Genomic DNA, 24,028 nt, shown 5'->3' on the forward strand with positions numbered 1-24,028 from the left:
ATTCTAAGAAACACTGAGCAGAGATTTGTTTTACTAATCCAAGAATGTAACCACATATTGCAGAGAGATATGAATCTGAAATCACTGAAGATTCTAACTAGTTTATCAGGAAAAACACTTGCTAAAATGTTTTAAAGACAGTACAGTGGTATGAAAACCAGTAACAATGTGAGACAATAAACTAGAGATGTGTCTGACTGGATAAGATAATCATCACTGCACACTTCTACAATGCACATTTTCCTTGCGGCTTTGCCCCAGAATTCCCTGGCTCAATAAGTGCAAGTCCCTCAACCTCCCTGTAAGTCAATTATTCAGCTGATAATGTGAGAGAAATAATGCCAGTTTACCAATAATACAGGCTGGTGAAGCTTGCTTTTTTGTTTCCTGTGAAACATTTTGTGCAAGATCCTGATATAGCATGATCTCGCCCGAGGGCTGCTGTAGCCAGCAAGACCTCTAACAGGAGACAGACACGCAAAATATTACTTGAAGAGTGGGTAATAGTGTTCTCTTAGTGCCTGGGCTCTTTTTCAGCTTGGTGGCACTTCAGAATTTGGGACAGCTTACAGGAATAGCGGTCAGGATCAGGTCCCAGCCACCAGTACAGGGGTACCAATGCAAACCACAGGAACACAACTTGCCAGCTGTGATATTTGCTACTCCACCAAGCCAACTGCTGGATCCCAGTTCCATAAACAGCATCTGCAGAGCAGGATTTCCTGAGGCCTTCCATACCTGCAGAATGCCTGCCTGTACAATGCTCTGGGAACAGGGCCATCATGCTGGGTCTCATGAAAAAAAACCCACAGCTGCACACAGCATCCTGTGGTTTTCTGTGGTTTACCCTGCACATGGTGGCTGATCAAGCACACCGTAAGCAGGCAGAGACTCTCTTACACCGCTGCACAGCCAAAGCACTGAGAAATTTTGGGCTTCATTTCATTGTTAGGGGCACTTATTTCAGAGTAGGGTACTCAGTTCCTGAAGTCTCAGCCTGGTAACTTACACTTAAAAAATGATATTCACTTCCAAATTAAATATAATGAAGAAATTTGTTAAGATTAACATTTAATCCACACTCACATTTTCCAGGTTTGGAAACTAACTATTTATGTACTCATTATTGAGAACGTTGTTTAGCTGACATTGTAATGATTCACGGGTGATGTTTTCCCTTCTCAGTTTTGTATCGGTGAAAAATAACATTTTGAAAATGCCTCATAATGGAATTTTTGCATCCTCTCAACAGCTGTGTGTTTCACATAAAGAAATCCCAGCAATTTTAATGAAGACACAAGAAAGCTTATGAAATCCAAAATGCTACTCCATAATTAGACAGACTCCTAAAGCTATTTGATCTTCATTTTAATGCCTAAATTTTTGCCCAACTCTGACTTGCAAACTATGACATAAATACATGCAAGACCTAAACCCCACCAATATACAAACCTCAGTCTTTAAACTGACTATGTGCCAGGCTAATGCTTAGAACCTCAGGAACTGTTTATAGGCAGATATTTTGAAACCAGATGCATTGTCTTCTCAAAGGCATTCCTTAGAAGGAGTCTTGGGCAGATTTTAGCCTAATATTCATTTACAGTTATATTTAGAAAACACTGCATTTAGCTTCTGTTCTTTTAGCCTGTATTGTATTTGGGATATCATAATTTTCAGAAGTAGGTGATCACACAGTCTACACAGCAATGCATGAATCAAAGACCTAATTGTAATGTATTAAAAGACATTACTGTCCTCTCATTTCAGGTTGTCAGGCAGACATGATCAAACCTCCATGATGAATATCAAAAATCAGGGATGTTTCACTGCTTGTCTTCCCTTCCATTTTCTTCATTCTTTTTATTTAAAAGGCTTATGCCTCAAGCACTCATATTAAATGTTGCTGTTTCCTTACATTGTAAAATAGTTTTTGGCTGTTGTGGCTGTATTTCAAGGTGAAATATTTTTCCATTCTATGACTGATTCTGTGCTGTGCCTGGAACGATACACATCAAAGCCAGGACTGCAACCACTGCCACCCTCTAGAAGGGAAACCACACGTGTGATAAAGAAGTTAAGTTTTTATTTCCCAATTCTGCTATGTGAATGTGAAAAAGAGGAACAAAACACAGTAACTGCTCTCAAAGAGCCAAAACTATAGCCTGAAAGAATGTGAGGGTTGAAAAATGCACCCGCATATAAATTGCTGAAATAGCTTTCAGAAATTATTTTCCTTTGGACTGTATTACATTGCAGAAGATTAAAAAGGGCACGAAAAATTTAGGCTGTTATCCCAAAAGATTTGAGTGGAAATATGTTTTGTTCCCTTTGGTATTCCCAGTGACTAAATTTCCATAAAACACCAGAATTTTATTTATATGTTTGATTTGGATCCCAAATGAAAACCTCATCTAAAAGCTTGTCTAAAAGGTCAGTTTTGAGGCAGCTGACCTAATCCCACACCATTTTTCAGTATTACACTGCTCCCTTCTGTCAGTGTTCTGTAGTTTCATTGCCTCACTTCTTGTTTATCTTCTGTTAAAGAGAAACGAAAGGTTAAGCAGATATGGTTCCTTTACTCAGATCTTTTCTTTCAACTGTGTGGCTCTTTTACTTGGATCTCTTCTTTGAAGCTGCTATGAGAGAACAACTGAATTTTCTCAAAACTGATTGGAGCCCAAGCATTCCTTTCTTGCAGCCTTCTCTCCTCAATAAGTGCTCCCAACACTTGGCATCACGACTTTGGCACAGCAGAGAAATGAACTTTACCTGAGATACTCGTAACAGTTCTTCACACTCTATTTCTTTGAAATATTAAATCTCAGGGGTCTTATTTCATGCAAAAAAATAAGAACAAGACAGTCTGGCACTGCTGCATTATAACAAAACAGATGTCAAAAAAAGGTGGAGACTGCTTTGTACAACTAACAGAACATATATAATATTAGATCTTAATTTAAATAATTGAAAAAGCAAAAGAACTCACTGTCAGTAACCATTACTGTTTGGGAGACTCAGCTGATCAGCCTTGGAACATTCAGTAACTTTTTCTTCAATTAATTTTTAAAAAACATTTAAAAATTCCACTGTACTTACTGGATTGAGAATCACTGTGAAGAACAACTCTCCTCCTTGAATACTTTTGTCTAATTCCTTTGGACCTCCCGGATACTCTTTATAGAAAATGGTGTGGGTGAATAAGCCACAAGTTTGCCTAGGAAGCACCTGAATTTATGAGAAATACATTAAAAGATCAAGAGCTTATACTTCTAATGAGATTATAAAAGTCAGAGAAGTAACATACAACAGATAATTGCTGGGTATATTTGGCCTCTCAACTTTGCTGGAAATCAACACTGATATAGATGAATTATTATCACTAAAATCATAACATCTAAAACTTCTTCATGTTTTGTTTGAAATTGGAGACTGATCTCTATCACCAAACTACAATTCTGAAGCCTCCTCAAACTCATTCTGTCCATAACACCTCATCCTAAATCCAAGAATTTGAAATCTAAAGTTTTAAAATAATGTGAAAGATAATCTAAAATATTATCAGTCTGTATCATATCAATCAGTTCCACTTTTATCTGAATGATGGCTTTGTTGTAAACTTAAACTGTAATTGGAAAGGCAAATTGGGTTTTCTTTGGCTTAGGTATCACCACCAATAAGTCTACTCTGACATATGAGAAAATTTGTCAATAATACTCACCTTGTAAGAAAGATTTACTTCTCATTCAACTGTGCTATTTTTTAAAAACCGGTTGAAATACGTAGTACAAGCAAAATTATTTTTAAATCATTCCATGCACAAATCTTTTGTTCTTGAATATGAAAAACTACTAAATGCAGTTATGTTTTTCAGAAGAAACTCAAAATATTTTCTCCTGAATTCAGAAAATAATTTACTGGAGAATATTTCAATTATGTCTATTCCTTATGGTAACTCAACAGCTGAGTAGAGTACGCATGCTCATGTATATTGCTTAACTGGGATTCTTATGATAGATTAATTTTTAAGCATACAAATGCCTTATTTAGCACAGGCTATGGTTTTCTAGATACTCTTTATTTCTTGCAGTTTCGTTTCTCAACATTTTTTTTCTTGTGATGCAGAGAATACTGTGATCAAGGATTGTAAATTTTGTTGTCAGAAACTGTATGGAATTTGTACATCTGCCATAGACTTGCCTAAGTTTTTAAAAAAAACTTTTGGATTTCATAGGGGAAATACAAGAACAATTTTTCAGAGGCAGGGAATGAAGCTGTACTGGATGGGAGGTGCTCTGACAAATCTTACACAACAATGTTCCTACTGAGTGTGCTCATTACTATTAGCCTGCAGATGTAAAATATTGATGCATTTGCCCTGGAGAATTGAAAGTTTGAGTCTCCCTGAACAGGTAGTTTTATAAGACTGGTTTTGGAAATAGATTTTTGGCTGCAGTGTCCTTGTGTTAAATCTCATTATGTGTCTTCAAATGATGTGTTTTACAAATATTTATGGAAGGGATTTTTGGAGATTCTGAGTCAATCTGTCTTCCCCAACTGCTTTGTGCTCCCTAAGCACATCCACAAACCCCTTATTTCACATGCAGTGATTGCTTTGAGGAGAACAAACTGTAGCTCAACCCTATATTGGTGTCAGTTTTGCTCCTAGATTTCTGTAGATAATTTTCATTTGCTTCACCCAAAAATAGATCAAAACATTAAAATACTACTACTTAGCTTAGGAAAGTGGTATCCATGGCAACTCAAGAACAATACCAGAATTCTGTTCTAAGTATCGTGCCAAGACTCTTGACCTCCCAAAAGCGCCTGTTGCAGCCAAAGGTACAAGGCCCCCATTAACTGCTCTCCCACATGCTCCAAAAGAAAGTTACTTGGGAACATGCCACCAAGTATTTTGGAAAGCTGTTTTGAAACACTTCTGAGGTAATACTGATGAGATGTGAACCCAAAATAGCCTCCACCCCTGATGGCAACAGCACAACGTCTTCCATGTCAGTTGTGTACAAGCCCTTCCTTTGGCAAACGTGGCTGTCAGTGACAGTGCTGGGAGTTAGGTAATTCAGGAAAACAGTAGGATTTGAGAGCACTTCAGAAGCCTGGAGGTGGTGTGGGGGGTGTCTTCCTTCCCCGTAGCTCCTGAGGCTCTGGGTTAAACCAGGCTGCAAAGCCCAGCCCACATTTGTGTATGGCAGGAAGCCAAACAAGGGCAGCCATGCACAGTTCATAGGGAAGACAAAAATATGTACCCACCCAGATGCAGATTCTGAGGTGGCATAACCGGGCTATACTCTTTTGCAGTTAATATTACTATGTAAATTCAAAAGCCAATAGAAATCTAACCCAGCATATTGTGTTAAATGATGCAAAATTGACTTCTTCCTTGAGCTCTTTGAACCAGCATTAACCACAGGACTAGAACAGTTAACAGCCTGTTAACTGTTGTCAGCAGGGTGCCTGGATGCCACCTTCATCAGCAGAAACATCACCAGCAACAGACTGATTTTAATTAACAAGACACTGTGAAATATACCTTGCTACTTATGCATAGCAATATGTGCTTCTCACAGTGTGAACTCTCAGGATACCCTGCTTTTCCACTTAAAGGAAATTGTTCATGAAATGGCAGAGTACAAAATGAACATCAGCAACACAACTCACCATGATGTTTTTGTGGATGAAGCCTCGTCTATACCTTGCAGGTTTCAGATGTGGGTATTCTTCTGTGCTGGTTACTCTGATGTTCCAGACCTTTTTCCAGGCATCATAAAGTTGAACATGTACTGGATAGACTCCTGAGTGGTGTGGAGCCACTGCATAGCCCAAGTCAGTTGGAATACCATGTTCCTAAAACATGACAGAACAATGGCTACACTCAAAAATGTCTTGGCATTTCTCAAATGCTTTGTTTGTGAAAGACCAAGAACAGGTGTGAAATGCAAATAACAGTAATATCAAAATATGATGGTCTGGAAAGAGATGGAGGGCAGTGTGGTGAAGATGAAACACAGGATTTTAAGACAAAAGCCTTTTTAGAAAATAATTTTGTGAGTAGTCAGGGAAGAAGGATATAAATGCATTTTACATTGGTTTCTTCAATCTACATGAAACAAAAAGCTGCACACCTTCAAGTTCTTGCAAGGAATTTGCTTACAAACTCCAATTTCAGAGAGATAAACACTGGTACATACTCAACACAACATGTAGCATTTGGCAGCTACAAGTACAAAACCACAATTTCCACTACATGTCCCTTCACAATTACTTGGATGAGGAGCCGAATTTCAGAGTCACTGCATTTCCCCTGTAGTCCATTCAAAACATAAATCCATTTTTATAAAACAGCTTAACTATTTTAGTGTCATGTTAAAAATAGAAGAAAGATAACCACTTGTAACAGTCTACAGGCAGATGTTACACAGTAAATCCTTCTGTAGCACTTTTGCTGTTTATGAAGACTGCTGGCATTTATTGTGTGTACATACCTTGATGCCATTACACTCTCTTCACATTGAATGCATTTTCCTTCAGGTTACTTCTCAAAGGAACAGTCTGATCAGCAGAATGCACAGTCCATAAGATATCATTTTGCCATGATTTAGGAAGACTGCCCCTGCACTGCCTTTGAATTCTTAAGAGTTTTTAATATGGCTTGAATTGCTACAGCCATCCTCACCATATTTCCTAATCATACTGTGTGTGCAAAGCATTGGCTGCTACCTGGACCTCTTCCTTTGAATAAATTAGGTACTGAGGAACATGAAAATCTCTAGAAAAACTGGTGTGTGATGTTAGTAAAACCATTTATCGTGTGTAACAGACATGCCTGGTTCAATCACAGTGGAGAACCCTGAGTTCTTTATGTTTAAAGAATTGTGAAATTCTTGGTTCCCTTTAGGAATTTATGGCACACATAAGGGGCAACGTGTAATCGGCCAAATAGGAATGAGTAACATCTGCCCTCCTGGTTGTACTGCATGAGAAGATAAAGAGTGGATACTCCATCAGTTACGCTTCTTTACATGACTTAATTCCATCACAGATTATCCAATTCTTCTTCCTTTTATCTTTCCTACTGCCCTTAAGCATGCATAAGCATCAGAAAGGAAAATATTCATAGATCGTGTAAGAAATTGCATTTTCTAACATCCCACTGCATCTCCTTCATTTATCTATAAACAAAAGTCTGATTTTTAAGGCTACTCCCCTCAAGTTTCACAATAGGCAGTAATAAGTATGTAAACTAAATCTTTCTCTCTAATAAGGGGCCTATCATTTTCAATGAATTCGTGTCTCCATTATTCCTTACTGACTGTTATTTCCTAGTTGAGCATCTCCCACACAATACACACATTGAGTGAATAATGCACGAGGCATCGGCAATTTCGGCCTCTTTCAAACAAGTGGCTACTTCTCGCTGTTATTAATTTAAATGCTCTGAGCAAATGAAACATAGTGAGTAGCTTCATGTCTGTATGTTTAAACATGAAAAAAAAATTAATAGAAAGTATCTGTAAGCATTAAGAGCATTAAAAGTAGTGAAGAAAATGGCAATTGCTGAAGTTACATAAGCCAGGGTTGAAAATGCATTATCCTTGTAACACTCTTTAACGATTCCATTGGGCACACTAATCCCAGAGGATGTCTTATGTTGCACCAGAACTACAAGGACCATTTTATTTGCAGTGGAGCTTGCACCAGTACATAGAATCATATTAAAAGGGCAATTCTGGACACAAGATTTTTAAATTTTCAGGAATCTAACACCTACTGCAATGCTTTCTCAAAAGGAAACATTAAAGTAGAGCTGTCCTGTACTCAGTACAACTACAATTTACAGCAAACTTGGAGAAGTCTTTGTTTGAAAGAAAGCACGTATTTTACTTAAAAGCCAAGTTTTCAAATACAAACTTTAATTGGCTGATAGTCCAGTCTATCCTGTTCTACACTCACTGACACATGACCATTAAGTGCACTCTTTGTTGTTCTGGTATTTCAAATCCCCCTGCTCCTTCCAGAAACAAAACCATCACCTGCCAGCTAAAGAGCACCCAGTGGATTTTGAAAAGGAAGAAGTAAAATTAGGGTGTTGTAAGAGCAAAAACAGTTCAGCCAACAATTTGTGTCTGCTGATCTATTTTGATACAATTAGGTCTTAACACCAGACACCTTCTTCAGACAAATAACACATTTACGTATGGTAATTTTGGTTTATTGTATGGATTTAACTGTCATCTGTTTCTCCAATATCCTCAGACCTAAAATCTGCTTTGATTTTTTCTTATAGTCTCACTGAAACATTTTGATTCAGAGCTTTGCTGTGAATAAATAATTAGTAAAGGCAATGCTTTTCAAAACAAGTTTACATAAAGTTGATGCAAAGGGAGTATATAAGATGTTATTTGGTATCACTGCAGAATTGCATCTTTGAAAATGCGGCACACTTACTTAACCCTAACATCCAGTGGGTTCACAAAGTCATTTGATACCTTTCAATACAGTATTTATTCTTTCAGGAACTTGTTTTTTTTTTTTCCTCGTCTAAACAGAATAATGGTTTCTGAATACCTAAATTAGATAAAAAATGCAAAAATGTAACTCACTAAGGCAAATTTTTTGTTGAGGATCATCTGCTCCACCAGTGAAGACTCATTGTGGAAGAGGTGTGGCTGCATGTGACTCCACATGTGGGGAAACCACCAGAACTCATCCACAGATCTCAGCAGCAGGTCATCGCCCTCATCTTCCTCCTCAGTCCCTGCAAAGGAAATTAGAAAACAAACCAACAAACAAAAAAAAAAAAACACAAAAAAACCACCCAAACATTTCTACTTCAGTAGAAGTAAAGTTTCTACTTTTATTATATTTTTACAAATGTTTGAAACAGTAAGAATGATATTAACATAATAAACTGTGACCACTTAAAATAATTCTTGCTGAGGCACTGGTGACAAGATGGGACAGTCAGGACCATTTGGCTGGCCCACATCCTATTTAATACTCTTTCTTTTATCTCTCCTATTTCTATATGGTTTTTAAACAAAACTATTTTAAGGGATAATATATACTGCTATATTTCTACAGTAGAGATGAAACAATCACAAGGATGAACTGTGGTAGCTCAAAAGACCCCTCAGTGAAATCAATACAAATTTTTTTGTGATTGGTGGAATTTACCACTCAAAAGCAGACTGAAAGGAACTAGATTTTAATAAAAGGGGGGAGGCATTTAATCTGTTCCACACCAGCCACTAATGCAGGAACACAGCATACTAAAGTTCTTAAGACTCTATCATTCCTACTTGTCCTCACACTATACAGAACACCACCAAAATCAAAGTAATTTTAGTGTTTCATTCTTACCTGTGTGATAAAATTTTCCTGAAAATCCCAGGTTGAAAGTAAAATTTGTAATCTGGGCTCTCAAAAGATTCTGAGTATCAAGCAGGGCCTGAAAAAGAAGTAAACCAGCATATAAACATACCTGTAGAGAACACAGCCTGGCACACAAACTTAATGCAACAATATAAATATTTTTACAGTTACGTGCCTTTTCAATTGGTTTTGCTATTTTAAAAAAGCTCTTTATGTATGTCAGAGAAGTACAGATATTTTTATTAGCACATAAAGATTAAAGACCACATGAAACTCCTTCATTTTCCTCATGAAGATGACCAGCTATTAAATGCTGGGTTACTCCCTGAATCATGAGATACAAAGGCACACACAGAGAAAAGACCTTCCACCGGTCACTCAGTAAACCTGGGCCAAAGCCAGCAATGCATTTCAGATCTCTTGTGCCCCCCCAGCACTGCTCCATTCACAAGGGTGAAGAGCAACTGTCAGAGCTACATTTCTCTGCATCAGCTCAAGTACATCTATAGCATTTCAGTCATGTTTCAAAATCATGGGCAATGTGAAAAGAAAATCTAGAGAGACAGCAAGAAGCTAAATCAACCCTATTCCACATCAAAGAACTGGATCGCAGATTCCAAATTCCGACTCATTTCTCAGACAGCGAGCATACTGACTGTCAGCATCTGTGTACTTGCACTAAAGCAGTACTAACAAAAAAGCAGCATGTAGGAAGAAGGGGGAAGCATTATTCATCAGGTAAAGCTTCACTCTTTGGTTTCAATATGCTCTTCTTGATTTGTTACTCCTAAAATTTACATATCACATTCAGGAGTTCTTTCCCAGATTCTTACACCCTGCTGTTCCTTCGTTCAGTCTTTCAGGTAGAACACAAATCCAGCTTTCCAAACTTTGCAAAGCAAGAACAAAACAGACGAACAAAGGTCATAGAAAAGTTTTCCTAGTCAACATATAGTATAGCACAATGATTTTAATAAAGTGGTTGAAAACATCACTATTGTCAGAGAAGCATAACTGTGTTATGAATGGGGAATGTATTTAGCTGCACAAAAAAGATTTAAATGACTGGAGATTTTCCAAGGTTGAAAGGTCTAGCAGGTGCCCTACTCTTGAAATGCAAAGACAACTTAGTGCCTTGAAAAATATGAGCCAGTAATTTTAATTACTTTTCCTGGACATTTTCATTATATAAGTGATTTGCCTACAATTATATGCCAATGACAACAAAACACCAGAAAGTCCAGTCCAGTTGAGGTATTAAGTATAGTACACGCAACTTACAATTCTTTAAAATATGACCCATTTTACAGATTCAGGCAACATCCACCTTATTAGAGCACACAAGCTCTTCTTCAGGTCTTTCCCAGGGCTCACCTGGTAAAGACGATCATCTTTCATTGCAAAGCCTGAAAACTGTCCTGTGAACAAGAGACATTCTAAAGGAATGAGCAAAATGAAGCACAGAATGGAGATAATTGAAAATAAGCTCCAGACTTATGAAGCAGAATATTAAGTGAAAAATCTTGCAATGCTGTAACAAGGGCTTTTGCACAGGCTGAGAGTGCAAAGATCTCCAAGGAGGCTTCTTATTCTAATAAAATGCAGCAAATCTGCACAAGATTTATATGAAAACCCTGGGCTGCTCAGAACCTATTAAATGAAACAACTTTATCTCTGTGTGGTTAAAAAGGTAGGAAGCAAATCCAGCTATTCCCCTCCTGTGCTGAGGGCACATATTGTTGAGGGGAAGAGATCCTGAGCACAGCCTGACAGCGAGGTGGCATGAAGGGCTGCTCACTTCTTTCCCTCCACATTAAGAGCTGTGAGCATTTTTTGAGCTGAAGGTTTTATGCTGTACCTTTCTAACACTTAACACCTTCCCAGCTTGCCACCCCCAATTTGGTCTCCATCCAGCAGGATGGAAAACTAGAATGACAAACAGGCTTTTAAAAGGGAGGAGGGAGAAAGGTGGCAAAAGGTTCAAGACATTTCAACAATTGTAACAAGGCAACACAGGGCTCACTTCTTCCCTGGGAATTAATTTTGCCAGTGTGGTTCCCACCTTCTTGCCTTGTGTTGGGAATGTACCAGCTAATTTCAAGGGTGTACCTGCTCTGCCTGCAAAGACAGAGGCCACAGACCTGCTGTGAACCACTCTGGGTACAGACAAGCTGAGCGAACATTTGAGTTGTTGTGCCTATGATTATTTTCTGGGCGACCTGACATTTTACTCATCTCTCAGGTTCTAAAAAAAAAATGTTAAAACTCATGAAAAATATATACTAGCAGATGGCAGGGCGTATTACTGTGACTTTCCATCAGAAAGACAGAAAGAGAGAAATGTAGGGGTACTAAAAGCCTGAAATTTCATTTTTACATGCTGTTTTATAAGCTGAAGGTAAACTGCTGGTATTTTCTGGATATTTTGTAACTGTTTATGAACAGCACCTCTGGGTATCTGTATGAGATGTTATATAAATACATGAGTACTGAAGATTGTATTTTAAAACCATCTAGTCAAGTCTTCATATGTTCATAAATAACTAGTACATGCTATATTTCTGCTGGTACTATAAGGAAAATAAAGTGCTGGCTGCATAATCCCTTTCATGTACACAGCTCCAATGGAGTACTCTCTTTTGAACTTTTCCTAAGCTCACAGACTAGGTTTAGGAAATTCCTAGTGCCAGAAATCAAATGTAAATGTTCAATACATGATGAAAGACACCTTTCTTCACTAACAGTAAAAATAAAAATCTCAAAAAAAGGCCCTGTTACAATTGAAGGGATAGACACAAGTTATCCCAACAGCAAAACAACAGACTTTCTCATCTCTCAAACAGAGGACAGAGGCATGGACAGATGACATGGGCTGTCAAAAGTTTCTTCAAGTAAATCAGCTGAAAAGCCAAAGATAAAACTCCTATCTTCAAACGTGCTTCCCACTTCCATAGCCAGGAAGCCATCTTGCCTCCTGCCCTCAAATACCTCAATGTGATTTCACTTCAGAATCTGCTACAGAAAAGGTACAAGTGTCAGCCTGTCTTCAGCAGACAGTTATAATTTCTTCAGCATCAACACAAATATTCAGACTCGAATGCCTTGACTGATCAAAGGAATAAATCAAACGTGCCTTGTTGAACTCTGGTTCACCAAAGAGGAATGACACCTTCTTTGTGCAGTCACACCAACATATTTATGACTATTTTCCTGCTGAAAAGCTGCTAAAGAACTCAGGCACTTGAAAAGAGAAATAGTTCAGTATGCTGGTAATTCTACTTGCAATCGCGTACATTTCAACTAAATTGGCAAGCAGACAGACAGAGCCTCACAGTGCTGCAGCATTAACATCTTACACTTCACACCAGTACATGCTTTCATGTCAGCAACAAATGCAAGAGGAGCTTCATCATTTTCCAGAGAGCCTCTCTTCTCCTTTTTTTGGGTAACAGACCTCATCTCTCAACGCTTGCTTGCTTAACTGTTTTACTGTCTGAAAATACTATCAAAGGAGACATTAAATTAGGAATTATTTTGCTTTTGAGTAAAATTTCTAATGTTGTGTTGGCTCTTCAACAAAGGCAAGGACTTTCTGAAAAGGAAGGACAAATTAATAGACAGTATAATGTGAAAGCGCCTGAGTTAAGCAGAGCAAGCCCCTCTAGGGGAGCTCTTTCAGAAGTAAGCTTTAACTTTTCCATATTGTATTTCTTCTGTAATCCCTGCAAGAGAGGGAAGAACCAGAAGTAAAGCCATTTTCTGAGTGGAGCTCTTGGCGTAGAGAGGTTTAATGAGCTGTAACTGATGCCATGTCCTTTAACTCTGCACTTTTTGGGACACCACTTTGCCTTTTCCTGTTCTGGGAGTGCTGCAGCAGAAGCTGCTGCTCAGGTACTGGCACACCACCTGCCTCCCTCAACCTTCCCCTCCTGCAGAACCTGGGGTGTGGGGAAGCAGCACGACGAGCAGCAACAGAAGACAGTCTCAGTGAAGGTTCCAGCCCAAATGTCTGGGAATCAGGATTTTATTGGACTGTTTTGCTTCTGAGGAAAAATGATTCCGTCATGATAAATTATATATTTGGAACATCATTAAAATGCAATGACTACTCTTTCTGGACTTCCAAGATTAGCAATTTGACACCCATTACCATAAACATTTAATCTATGCAGAAGAACGAATAATTGCTTTGGGTATAGGGATGTACCCGAAAAAAAAAAAATTATCTATCCTTCAAACAAAAGGACAAGAGAACTTCATTTGTCTTTGTGTACTCTCTTAGCAGAGCTGACACTACAGAGAGGGCAAGAGAAAAAACAAAGAAAACTTTTGGCTTTTTCTGCAAAGAGTTTTGCTGGCAGAGAACAGGTAACCCAATTTTCCCTCTAAGCGTCAATAAAGTATCAGCCTGAAGCCCAATTATGTGCCCCCTAAGTTTTTCAGTGTCCAATAGAAGAAAAAAAATTCAGGAGCCACAACTTCACCTTAGGGTCCAAACTTATGTGTCCAGTGAAGGATCCTTAAAATATAAAGAGCCACTTTGGAAAATGTTGCTCAAATGATTTCAATAAAGTTTTTTCATCAGGATACAGTTTTAAATGCCACTGTGTGTTCCTTTAGAGTTGTTTTTTTATCCCATACAATAATGATCTTGATGATAGTGCAATTACTATTTTCAAATAATTAGGCTCTTTCATCTAGGTAAAACATTTGTACAACCAAGAGATTTAAAAAGTATTTCTAACTTCCTTCACCAACTTCTCACTTCTTGGAGGCTGAGGTACCAGCTAATGAGAACTGAGCTAATTATGGCAAGGTAACTTGAAGGTTATAAATACTTGCTGCCAACAGTATTTAATAAAGCAAAGTAATTAGCATGCTGTTTTCAGGGTTCTGTCTGAACTTTGGCTTTATTAGCCCTTAATTAAACTGTACTTAGATGAAAGAGGTTAATGTTACTAAACAGCTAAACAATCTCATTATTTTGCAGTTAGCAGAAATAAAATCCTGAATTTCTTTTAATTAAAGGTCAAAAAAAAATCCCAGGTTAGTTGAAACGGAACTAATAAAACATCCTATTGCTACCTATTTTCCCCTGGATTCTGGTCAGACAGTTTTCAATAGAAACCTTGCTGGCTGCATTTTTACCTAATACCTGACCTACTTATGTAACACCAAGTATTAAGAGTTGAGTTCTCAGAGTATAAAAGAACTCAGAGTAAAACCAAAGTGGCTCTAAAATCCATTTAGAATCTCCTGGTATTTTAAAATTCTTGTGATCTGGTGATGGTCAGTACAGAGAGAATGTGAGGTTTTTTAGCCCCAGTGGAAGCACTCCAGTAGCTGAGCTGCAGTCACACACAGCCCAGAGCTGCCTCAGTCCTGAGCACGACAGGCCATCCCTCAGATGCTGTTCCAGGTCACTTCTGGGCCACTCTGCTCTGCCTGCTTCGTCTGGCTTGTCTCCATTGCATCCAACCAGCAGCAGATAAATTCTAAGGATTTTTCATTGATTTGTGACACTTGTCTGGCTCCCATGAAATGTTAGGCATTACACCTCTGCACCCCTCATTAGCCAACCCACATTTCTGCAGCTTCACATCCTGTCTGCAAGGGTGCACAATATTCTGTCACAGATAAAACAGTGACATAGCTGTTCGTCCAACTGGACATGTATTTTATAGTTACCCAGCTCAGAAAGGACAGAGGTTGTGATCTGAGCTCCCACCTCCACATTCATTATCAACAGCACATTTGCTCCTTATTTAATGCTTCCTCGCAGGCCAGCTGTAGCTGTAGCTCCCACTGCAGGCAGCTGGCTCAGCAGGCAGATCTGGCTGCAGGACAAGGAGGGCTGCCCATGAGCTCTGGGACTGCAGCACATCCCAATTCCTGACTGGACCTTCTCACCCTGCCACTGGCAGCGAGTGGCTGGAAATATCTGCAAGGCTTAGCTCTGGAAGAAGATCAAGGCCTAATCTTTGAGCAGCAGAGAGCTCGGGGGCTCAGCTGATGTGCAGGCAGTTGCAGCTGGGGCACTGCACCAGCTCTGCTCTGAGAAGTTTGTCTTATGGCCACGTTACTCTGCCAAAGCACTGACATCTTAGAGGTGCCATTTCAGGCCTACCTATACGCCGTGGCTCACGTATGAAAGGCAACGTTTTGTAAAACACAGTTTACCACAAATTTGATTCCAAAACTGCCATTCCCAAGGTGCAATAGCCAGCAGTTCCTTTCATGCTGCTGCCTAGGATCTGCTCTCCATGTCAGGCTTCTAAAGCACCTCCTTCCCTTCTCACTCTGCCCCACACGTCCTACCCAGATAAGAAAGGAACAGTAACCTCAGTCCAACCCCCTGCCAAGGACAGGGATACCTTCCACTAGACCAGGTTTCTCCAAGCCCCATCCAACCTGGCCTTGGACACTTCAAGAGGTGGGGATACCACAGCTTCTCTGGACAGCCTGAGTAAAAATCTCCACCCTCACAGTAAAAATCTCTCCTTCCTGACGTCCAATATAAATCTACCCTCTTTCAATTTAATTCCTGGACTGGCAGAGGCAGATTGCGAAATAAAAAAATAAAAATCCATTTCTTTAGATAATGAAAGTAAAAATGTAATGTCAGTGTTACATATATCAAATCCAAGAGAGTGTGAATATGGCCTTCTGGAAAAACCTCAGCCTTACTTTTATCTTCAGTGCCAATATTCTCTGGACCTCAAAGCCTGAGCCTGGACAAACTAAGACCCACTTATCTCCAAAAGGCCTACAGGTTCTGCTTCCTGCTCAGCATAATATTAAATAAACAAGATTTCAAAGTCTGGTCTATATCATTATCTAAACGATCAGAGCTCAAGAGTGACTGAAATTTATCTATTTCTCAAATGCACACAGAATTCAAAGCATTTAAATTTCAACAGTGTTGTAACAATGGCCACACTTACAATATAAATCTGTTACATGATTACAGAAAAACTCAACTCCACAGACCAAGGTATAACAAGCTGCTATTTAGGTACCTTGGAAGAAGTATTGGAGACTGCAAGCTATGTCTAAAATGCTGACACCAAGCAAAGAGAAACACCTCGGGGTTTGTTCACCTCTCAGCTGATACTTGTCCCCCCCAGGTAAGACTACAGTATTGGTGTTAATGCTGAGTTTTATTACTAGAGAACAAAGAGAGTGCAAATGAATGAAGACTCAAACCCTGTAATCTAGATAACAATCAAAATAAACTGGTTGCTCTTCCTGCTTACCAAAACACAACAAAATTACCACATCACTGGCATATTAAATAAAGATTATTCCACACACTGGGCAATGCATCCATGTCACAGTCCATTCACAAATGCTTCTTAGATGTTCTTTTTTTAACTAATACAGCGAAAAAGATTCCTCTGCTTCTAATGCTCTTTCTGAATAAAAATAGCTATCCACCTCTGTCCCTATGTTTCAGGTGAGCTAAGAAAAACCAAAAGCTCTGTTTCCATGTTTCACCTTTACTGACAGAAAAAAACAAACAAAAAATTTTCATTTTCTCACTGTCTGAAAGCTCCAGATAAGATACAGCTGGGAATTCAATGTTCAGCTTGCTCACCAGCCAAGGGTCACAATTTATGTTTTTCTCCTTCTCTTTATGAGTAGTTTTAAAGCTGTTGAATGAAATTCCCCAGCTACAGCACCATTGGTATCAAAGAAATTACAAAAAAAAAAACCCCAAGAGAAAGTTTCCACAAAATAACAAATACACCTCTTTTCTCAAACCATACTTTCATGATTATATATAGCCCACACAGAAATAACATAAAAACTTATTGCAAGTTAATAAGGACCTTGACAATTTCATTGGCTCCCACTTAGTACCAAGTCTAAAGGATGTAACTGCAGAAAATCCCAAGACTTCCGAGAAAAAGCGGGGGTGGGGGGGAGTGAATGATTTTATTATAGTGTTAATGCACACCTTACCCTAAAAGACAAGATTACAAAAGCTAGGTGTGCCTAGATAAACATCCCAGCTGGCAAAGTCTACACTTCCAGCCTCAAACCAACACAGGAATCCAACTGAGCTCTGCATTTGATTTACTGTACGAGACTGAAAACATATCTTAATACAAATCCCCTGCCAATATTATATTCTTTGCAACAGCATATTTCATACTCTTTTGCCAAATCTAATTTTTAAAGACTTCCATAATCCTTCAACTTCCTTTTGGATATTAGCCTCTGTTCTGCTGCTATAATTGGCTATTCAGCCTACACTTAAATATCTCTGTGCCTTACATTAAATATTTTTATCCACCCTCACTGTTTATACCCTGCAGACATCTGCAGCCCATTGCTTTCTGCTTTGGTTATTGTTACTTACTGCATTCTTTAGCCTTTCTTTTTTCATTCAGATGTTTCCTGACTATTCTGGTGTCTCTAAGAACTCTCCAAATATTTCTAATCCAGTAGTAAAGAATTGAGCACAATCTAGAAATCTCCTCAGTCAGTAAGATGAAGTACTTCACCGATGTAAAATATTTTTCATAGTCTGTTGGAATTTAAATGCAGCTTACATTACAAACTCAGATAATTTTAGTATTCATCTTGTTTTACGAGAGTCTCAGGATTACCATTTTCAACATTTCTATTACCTTTAACAATGGCAGTGGAAAAGGACAAGGAATAAGAGGAACATTTTGCAGCATAAAATAATATTTTTTACAGAAATGCAAAATTGATTTTCAGCCTCCTTTTGAGTGTCATTAGCATTCTATCGAGGACAACTCTGAGGTATCTTTAGTCCAAGGCCAATTTAAAATGGAGAAGAGACACTTGGCTTATTCCCAGGATTGCTAACACTAAAAAGGCAAGTAAATGGAAGCTTGAGGAAGAGCTGTGGCTTATTAGTTCCACAAAAATACAACCATTGTTCCCAAACCAAATCAAACCTGGCTCCTCTGGAGAGTCTTTGTCATGTGGATGTACTGACCTGGGTTGGAATGAATTTGGGGAGCATTCCTCTGCACAGTCACAGGCTTTATTTGTCCTAACCACTGTTTCTATTTTCAAATGGATTGCAGTATAATTTCTGCAATATAAAGCCACTTTTAAATTTAATTTATTACTTATCTCAGATATGAAGCTACACTTTAAGGAGTAACAGTAACTCTTCTCCAGGACTGCAAAGTGAAAGAAGGAGTCTCCTAAAGAGTAACTACTTCTAAAATTTGGTCGTAAGGTTTTTATGGTCTGTGCACAGAAAATAAACTGGAATTGGAAAGAGATAGAGAAGAGAACTGTTATTCCATGAGGGGCTACACATAAACTGGCAACCAACTGCTTTTCCTTCACATGGTTTTGTAAGCATGGTCACCTAGAACCAGTCATGCCACTGCACTGACCTTCCAGGCTGAAGAGGAGAAGCAAGGCCACTCCCCATGCTGCTGCACTGTAAAGGAAATGAATGAATTAGGAGTCCCACTTCCACTCTCGTTTTTCTCTTCTCACTAGACTGTGCCCTGTGATGTGACTAAAGAGCAGTATGGAGGAAGGTTCACTTTTGGTATCGTGTTTTACAGTTAATGGCTTTGATTTCCAGATCTGTCTGCAGTTTGTTCTTTATTTGTCGGCTGTAAAAGTTTTATTCCGTTCTGTTAGCAGCAGGAAGTGGATGGCTAACTTGTCACTGAAAAAGCCCAGAATAAATCTTGCAGCAGCCACTTGTACGCTGCTGATGAATCTGTGCAGTTCTGCAGGAAGCTGTAATGCATCATCATTGTATTATTGAGGTGTTTGCTGAACAAAAAGAGCCTCTGACCAAGAGAGCTCGCAATCCAAGCAAAGAGAGGGACTGACAGGATAGCAGATTTTGTTTCCATGGCCAGGTAGATCGACCCAACTGCTGCAGTGTTTAGGTTATGCTGACAACATGCTGAAAGTGTGCAGAATCACACACATTTTTTTATCATGCCCATGAAAATACTCACCTACATTCCTAAAGTGTATACTTTTAAGTAGACAGAGGAAGACAGACCTTGCTAACCACGTGGCTGTGAACCAAAAATGATCTCAGTGCAGGCTGGCACACTGGGTGGACATAAGCATTTCTTATGGATTTCTTTGGATGGGAAGCCTTATGCTCAAGAGTAAAGAAATCTCTGCATAATATATAAGTCAAGGGAAAAACCAGAAACAGCATTACCAAGTATTCAGAGTTAGATCACTTGATCTCAGGTGAGCGTCATTCATTAAGTTTCATTTAAAAGAGTTCTTGAATCAGAGAACTCCATTGAGAACAGGAAGACACTGTTGTCACATTAAAACTACGGATAGCAAAGTATTCACCACCATAGAGAAATATGGGGAATTTAGAAATGAAAACAAATTACTCTCACTTTCTGGAAAGATGCAAAAGACTGAACCCACAGTGCACATCATCTTATTTGGGAAAGCAGCAGATCCATAGAAGCCATGATTTCCTTACTTTGGTTCTATCCTGAAGAAACCAAGGAATGTATAAACAATAGTCCAATCAGGTGCTGGGGTACAAGAGCTTGAAGCAAATCAGCCTCATTGCCCTAAAAGACCTAATGGGATTTACCATGCCAAGAAACAGTTACTGCAGTCTCTCTGACAATAAAAAACTGCAACTCAAATGCATTTTTCTTCTCTTAGCTACCTGCTACTGAATTTATAACCGCGAGTGATGGTGCAATCCTTGACATATCACTGTCTCAAGACTCAGGTCTGCATTAAATATTTTTAGGTTTTCATGTACAGTGTCAGAAAATTACAATTAAAACCAAAACTAACTAAAAACCCCGTCAGATTCAGTTATTCCAGTATTGCAAAACTAAAGAGAGGGGGGAAAAAAACCGCAGTAATTTATTTTTCAAAGAAAACCAAATACAAAATACCTGACGAAACAAAAAAGAATTTCAGCAAAAGCACAACTAAGGCAAACCACTGAATTTACAGGAATGAAGGCTGCAATACCAAAACTGCATGCACAGTTTTTGTCCTCATCCACCATGGATAAACTGCTAAATTAAACTCAGCACCAAGCTTATTCCATGGATTTGGTTTTGTCCAGCTCACACAGGTAGAGAACAGGAGGAAGAGGCCCACGAGGAATTACCAGCATTGCTCTGGCAGCCCCAGAAGTGTCATATCAAAGCAGAACCAGCTCCTCTGCATCCCTGTGGTCCCTCTGCAGTCCCCTTGCTCTGGAAGAAGATTTTTATCCTGCTTTCAACTTCAAATAGCAGCATGATTTTAACAAAAAGAGCTAGGCTCTGTTGAGCAGCAGTTGTATCCATCTTACTAGAATAAAATTCACAGAGGCTGGCATATGAACCAAACTGCTTTTAGAAGTTAGATGTTACGGTGACTGACTGGTAGAGTGTACTACATGCTGGTAGCAGCCCATAAAATATGTAAGACAATTTTTATAACTTCTTTTAAAATTTCATTTTAGTTCTGAAATCTAATTCTAACTCCACTGTCCCACAGTGTGCAATATTCCTACACTACTACAGCTGACACAATATGCACAAGTAAATCAGTCTTCCTAGGGCATCAGAAAGCTACAGAGACACCCCAGTCAGTAATTTTCCTTCTCCTTGACACTTCTGAAGAACTGAATGCACTTTTTACTTGCTATTTCCAACAAGTGAGAATGAAATACCTCAGGAGCTTCAGGTCAAATTAAGAAAGAACATATGTACACACACAGCAGACACATTCCACAATGGTATACAGGTATTACAGCTAACTGACTGGGAATACAGAATGATTTAGCAGAACAAAAGTTCATAATCATTAATTTCTTATGTAATTTAAAGACGTGATTAAAAAGATTTTTTGAATTTCCCCAAAGGGAAGATTTATGGCTCAGTGGTTCTGCAGCTGACATATTTGATGACATATCTGTCATGTGTCAGGTTTTCTGATAACCTTCTATGGGATCCTACAGATAAAGAAGCAATTAACTTAGAGAACTAGACTTCCTCCTGTGACAGGGACCATCCTTTGTCTTGACAGTTCAGGCTTTCTGCCTGAACCTTCTAACCCTTCTGCCTTAACACAATATATATGGAAGATTCTCTCCTGAGGCAAATATTTAGGTCATTCCTATGCAAGAAAAACTGAACAGCCATATGACTGGATTTTTAAAATTTATAGCCAAGTGGTCTGTTTTGCCTTGGGAAGTTCTGGTTTCTTTCCATGTATGCTGCAGAGGGTGAAGAGATACTTAATGGGTTTTAAATAACTGCAATAATTTAAGCAGTGCTGAGGAATGTGGATGAATTTAATGGAGGGAATATACAATTAGCTCTTAGTGGGAAAATCTGTTATTAAACAGAACTATATTAAACAAAAGGTTAGGCCACCAATGTTACTAAGAAAGCAACAAAACAGTGACAGCACTGGCTATGGAAAACGGAAGAGGACTGATCTGACCAAATACAAATGTTTATATTTGATGTTACTCACTCTGGAAACGGTTTATGAACAAAGTCACATACTTTTAAGGTGCAATTCACTTAACCAGTGCCTCCCTGAAGATGTGCTGTTTTTCTGTGTTTAAGTCTACTGTGGCAAGTTGAGCAGTAGCTCCATTAGAGGTGTCTGCCTCTCAACATCCGAGCAAGATGAGTGACTGTATGGAGACTGAAGGGCTATGAAATTGATTCCTTTTGGCTGAACCTTCTCCATTACCAGAACAATGTTTGGCACAGCTTTTTTCTCCAATTCTCCAGCAATTAATGCTAGAAGACTGCAGCCTGACTCTTGCACTGCCCCCTGCAGTGCACATATACACTAACAGATGCACTGCCCAAGCACTCCCAAACCAGAATGATACATAAGGATCTATCCTTCCAATAATGGATATGGTTAATATGAAGACTTTTCTTTGGCATTTATAAAGAATAACTACAGGTACAGAAACAGGTTAGGTTTATCTGAGGAGATCCCCATCCTGACTTCGATTCAGTCTCTTTTGAACTCACACAAAGGTCCAGACAGTCAAGAGAAGCTCAAACAGCTAATTATTAGGAAAAAATAATTTGTCAGTGTTCTAACTTTTCCTTTGAAAAATGTGATTAACTCTCCAGGAACTCCAGCAAGTGCATTTACTGGGGAAATGAAGGGAAAGGTAGATGGCCTAGACCACCAGCACAGAACAAACTGTCATCAGGAAAAAAACCCACATTTAATTTCCCCTCTTTTATCACCTGCTTCTCCCTTGAAAAATATCAATGCTTCATAGTAATAAAAATTTCACAAAGAGTAACTGTAAGAAAAGAAGATATTAAATTAGTAGACTGTCAGCCAGACAATCACGGTCTATTAAGATAAACTTATTCTGTGGCTCTCTAGATAGATTATTCTCTGTATGTCCATTTAAATGAATTATTTGCACTGCACAGGCTCTTAAGTCCTTACAAAAGAAACAAGGAAAATATAATATAACATTGCCACAGCTTAGTGGTCCCTCCTGCCTGACAGACAATAGGAGAGAAAAAACTTACTGAAAAATGAATGTTGAGTTGATTATTACCAAGCTTATTTTCAAAGTGGGAGGCAATTAGACCATGGAAACATTCTCTTCCATTATTTCTATTATACCAGAGGAAGATAAAGTACATAAATATAAAGATGGATGGTTATTGTTGATGCACAGTGACAGCTACTCAGTATCTTACATCGAAGAACTATGTTCATCAGCCCAGATGTTACAAAGAGACAGGCAAATCTCTAACAGGTATTTATTCTAAAAATCTGAGCCACTGTTTCAAGTTGTTTGGATCCTTTTTTTATTTGTAATTGAAGCAGCTGTGGTGAAACTAGAATAAACTTTATCTGCTGTTTAACAAAACAAAGCATTTACAACAGCATTTAGGTTGATAAACTATATTTGTAAAACATTTTCAGAAGGGCTCTTCACACTTGTGTTCCTGACACTATAGGTACTCGAGCTGAAGTAGCACCACTTTGCCTCCTCTTCAGAGGTACAGAAGACATTCATTTTGGAAGGCCTGCTTTTAATCTGACCTCTTCTGAGGTAAATATATAACACTGATAAAAAATTACCACTAAACCTTATAATAGTAATTTTTCTATTTGCTTAACTCCAATTCACACACTTTAAAGGAGAGGGAAGTTAAGATTTTATGGGTTAAGGCCTCCAATATTAACTATTCTGGCCACATTGGAAATCTATTTTAGATCTCTAAAGAAGAAATTCCTTTGAAACCACGATCTTACATGCAGTCAGGATCTCTCTCCTTGGAGAGACTGTCTCCTTGGAGACAGTCAAAAGGCACCTGGCCATGGCCTAGCTTGAGCAGGGGGTTTAGAGCAGATGACCACCTGAGTTTTGCTACTGGTTCTGCATTAACCTTCCAATTTCTGAACTGTGTCCTATCCACAGAGCAGTCAGAACCAGCCATAGAGGTCTTCTGGCTCTTGGGAGATTCCTTAAGTTTCAGATTGATTAGCATTAATAGAATACTGGTAGAAATATTCACCTTACTCTCCTCCAGCTCACAGGCCTAGCAGCTCTGAGTATATCCAGCAAGTATTAACAAGGTGATTGTCAAACAAAATTAAATCACAAAAGAGCATCCTCCTTAATTCTATATTGCCA

The 24,028-nt window shown here is 38.7% G+C and overlaps 1 protein-coding gene across 1 annotated transcript in view; it reads right to left on the minus strand.

Moving 5' to 3' along the window:
• The window catches only part of LOC128806601 (bifunctional heparan sulfate N-deacetylase/N-sulfotransferase 3), a 45,181-nt gene that overhangs the window by 18,327 nt on the left and 2,826 nt on the right, over positions 1–24,028 (minus strand). Inside the window, exons 2-5 of the mRNA XM_053976295.1 lie at positions 9,379–9,466; positions 8,619–8,773; positions 5,677–5,862; positions 3,097–3,225 (exon numbers count right to left, since the gene is read on the minus strand). Of these exons, the coding sequence (XP_053832270.1) occupies positions 3,097–3,225; positions 5,677–5,862; positions 8,619–8,773; positions 9,379–9,466 (558 nt within the window). The remainder of the gene's footprint in view (positions 1–3,096; positions 3,226–5,676; positions 5,863–8,618; positions 8,774–9,378; positions 9,467–24,028) is intronic.

The sequence above is a fragment of the Vidua macroura genome, chromosome 4 (assembly GCF_024509145.1).
Source record: "Vidua macroura isolate BioBank_ID:100142 chromosome 4, ASM2450914v1, whole genome shotgun sequence".
Classification (NCBI taxonomy): domain Eukaryota; kingdom Metazoa; phylum Chordata; class Aves; order Passeriformes; family Viduidae; genus Vidua; species Vidua macroura.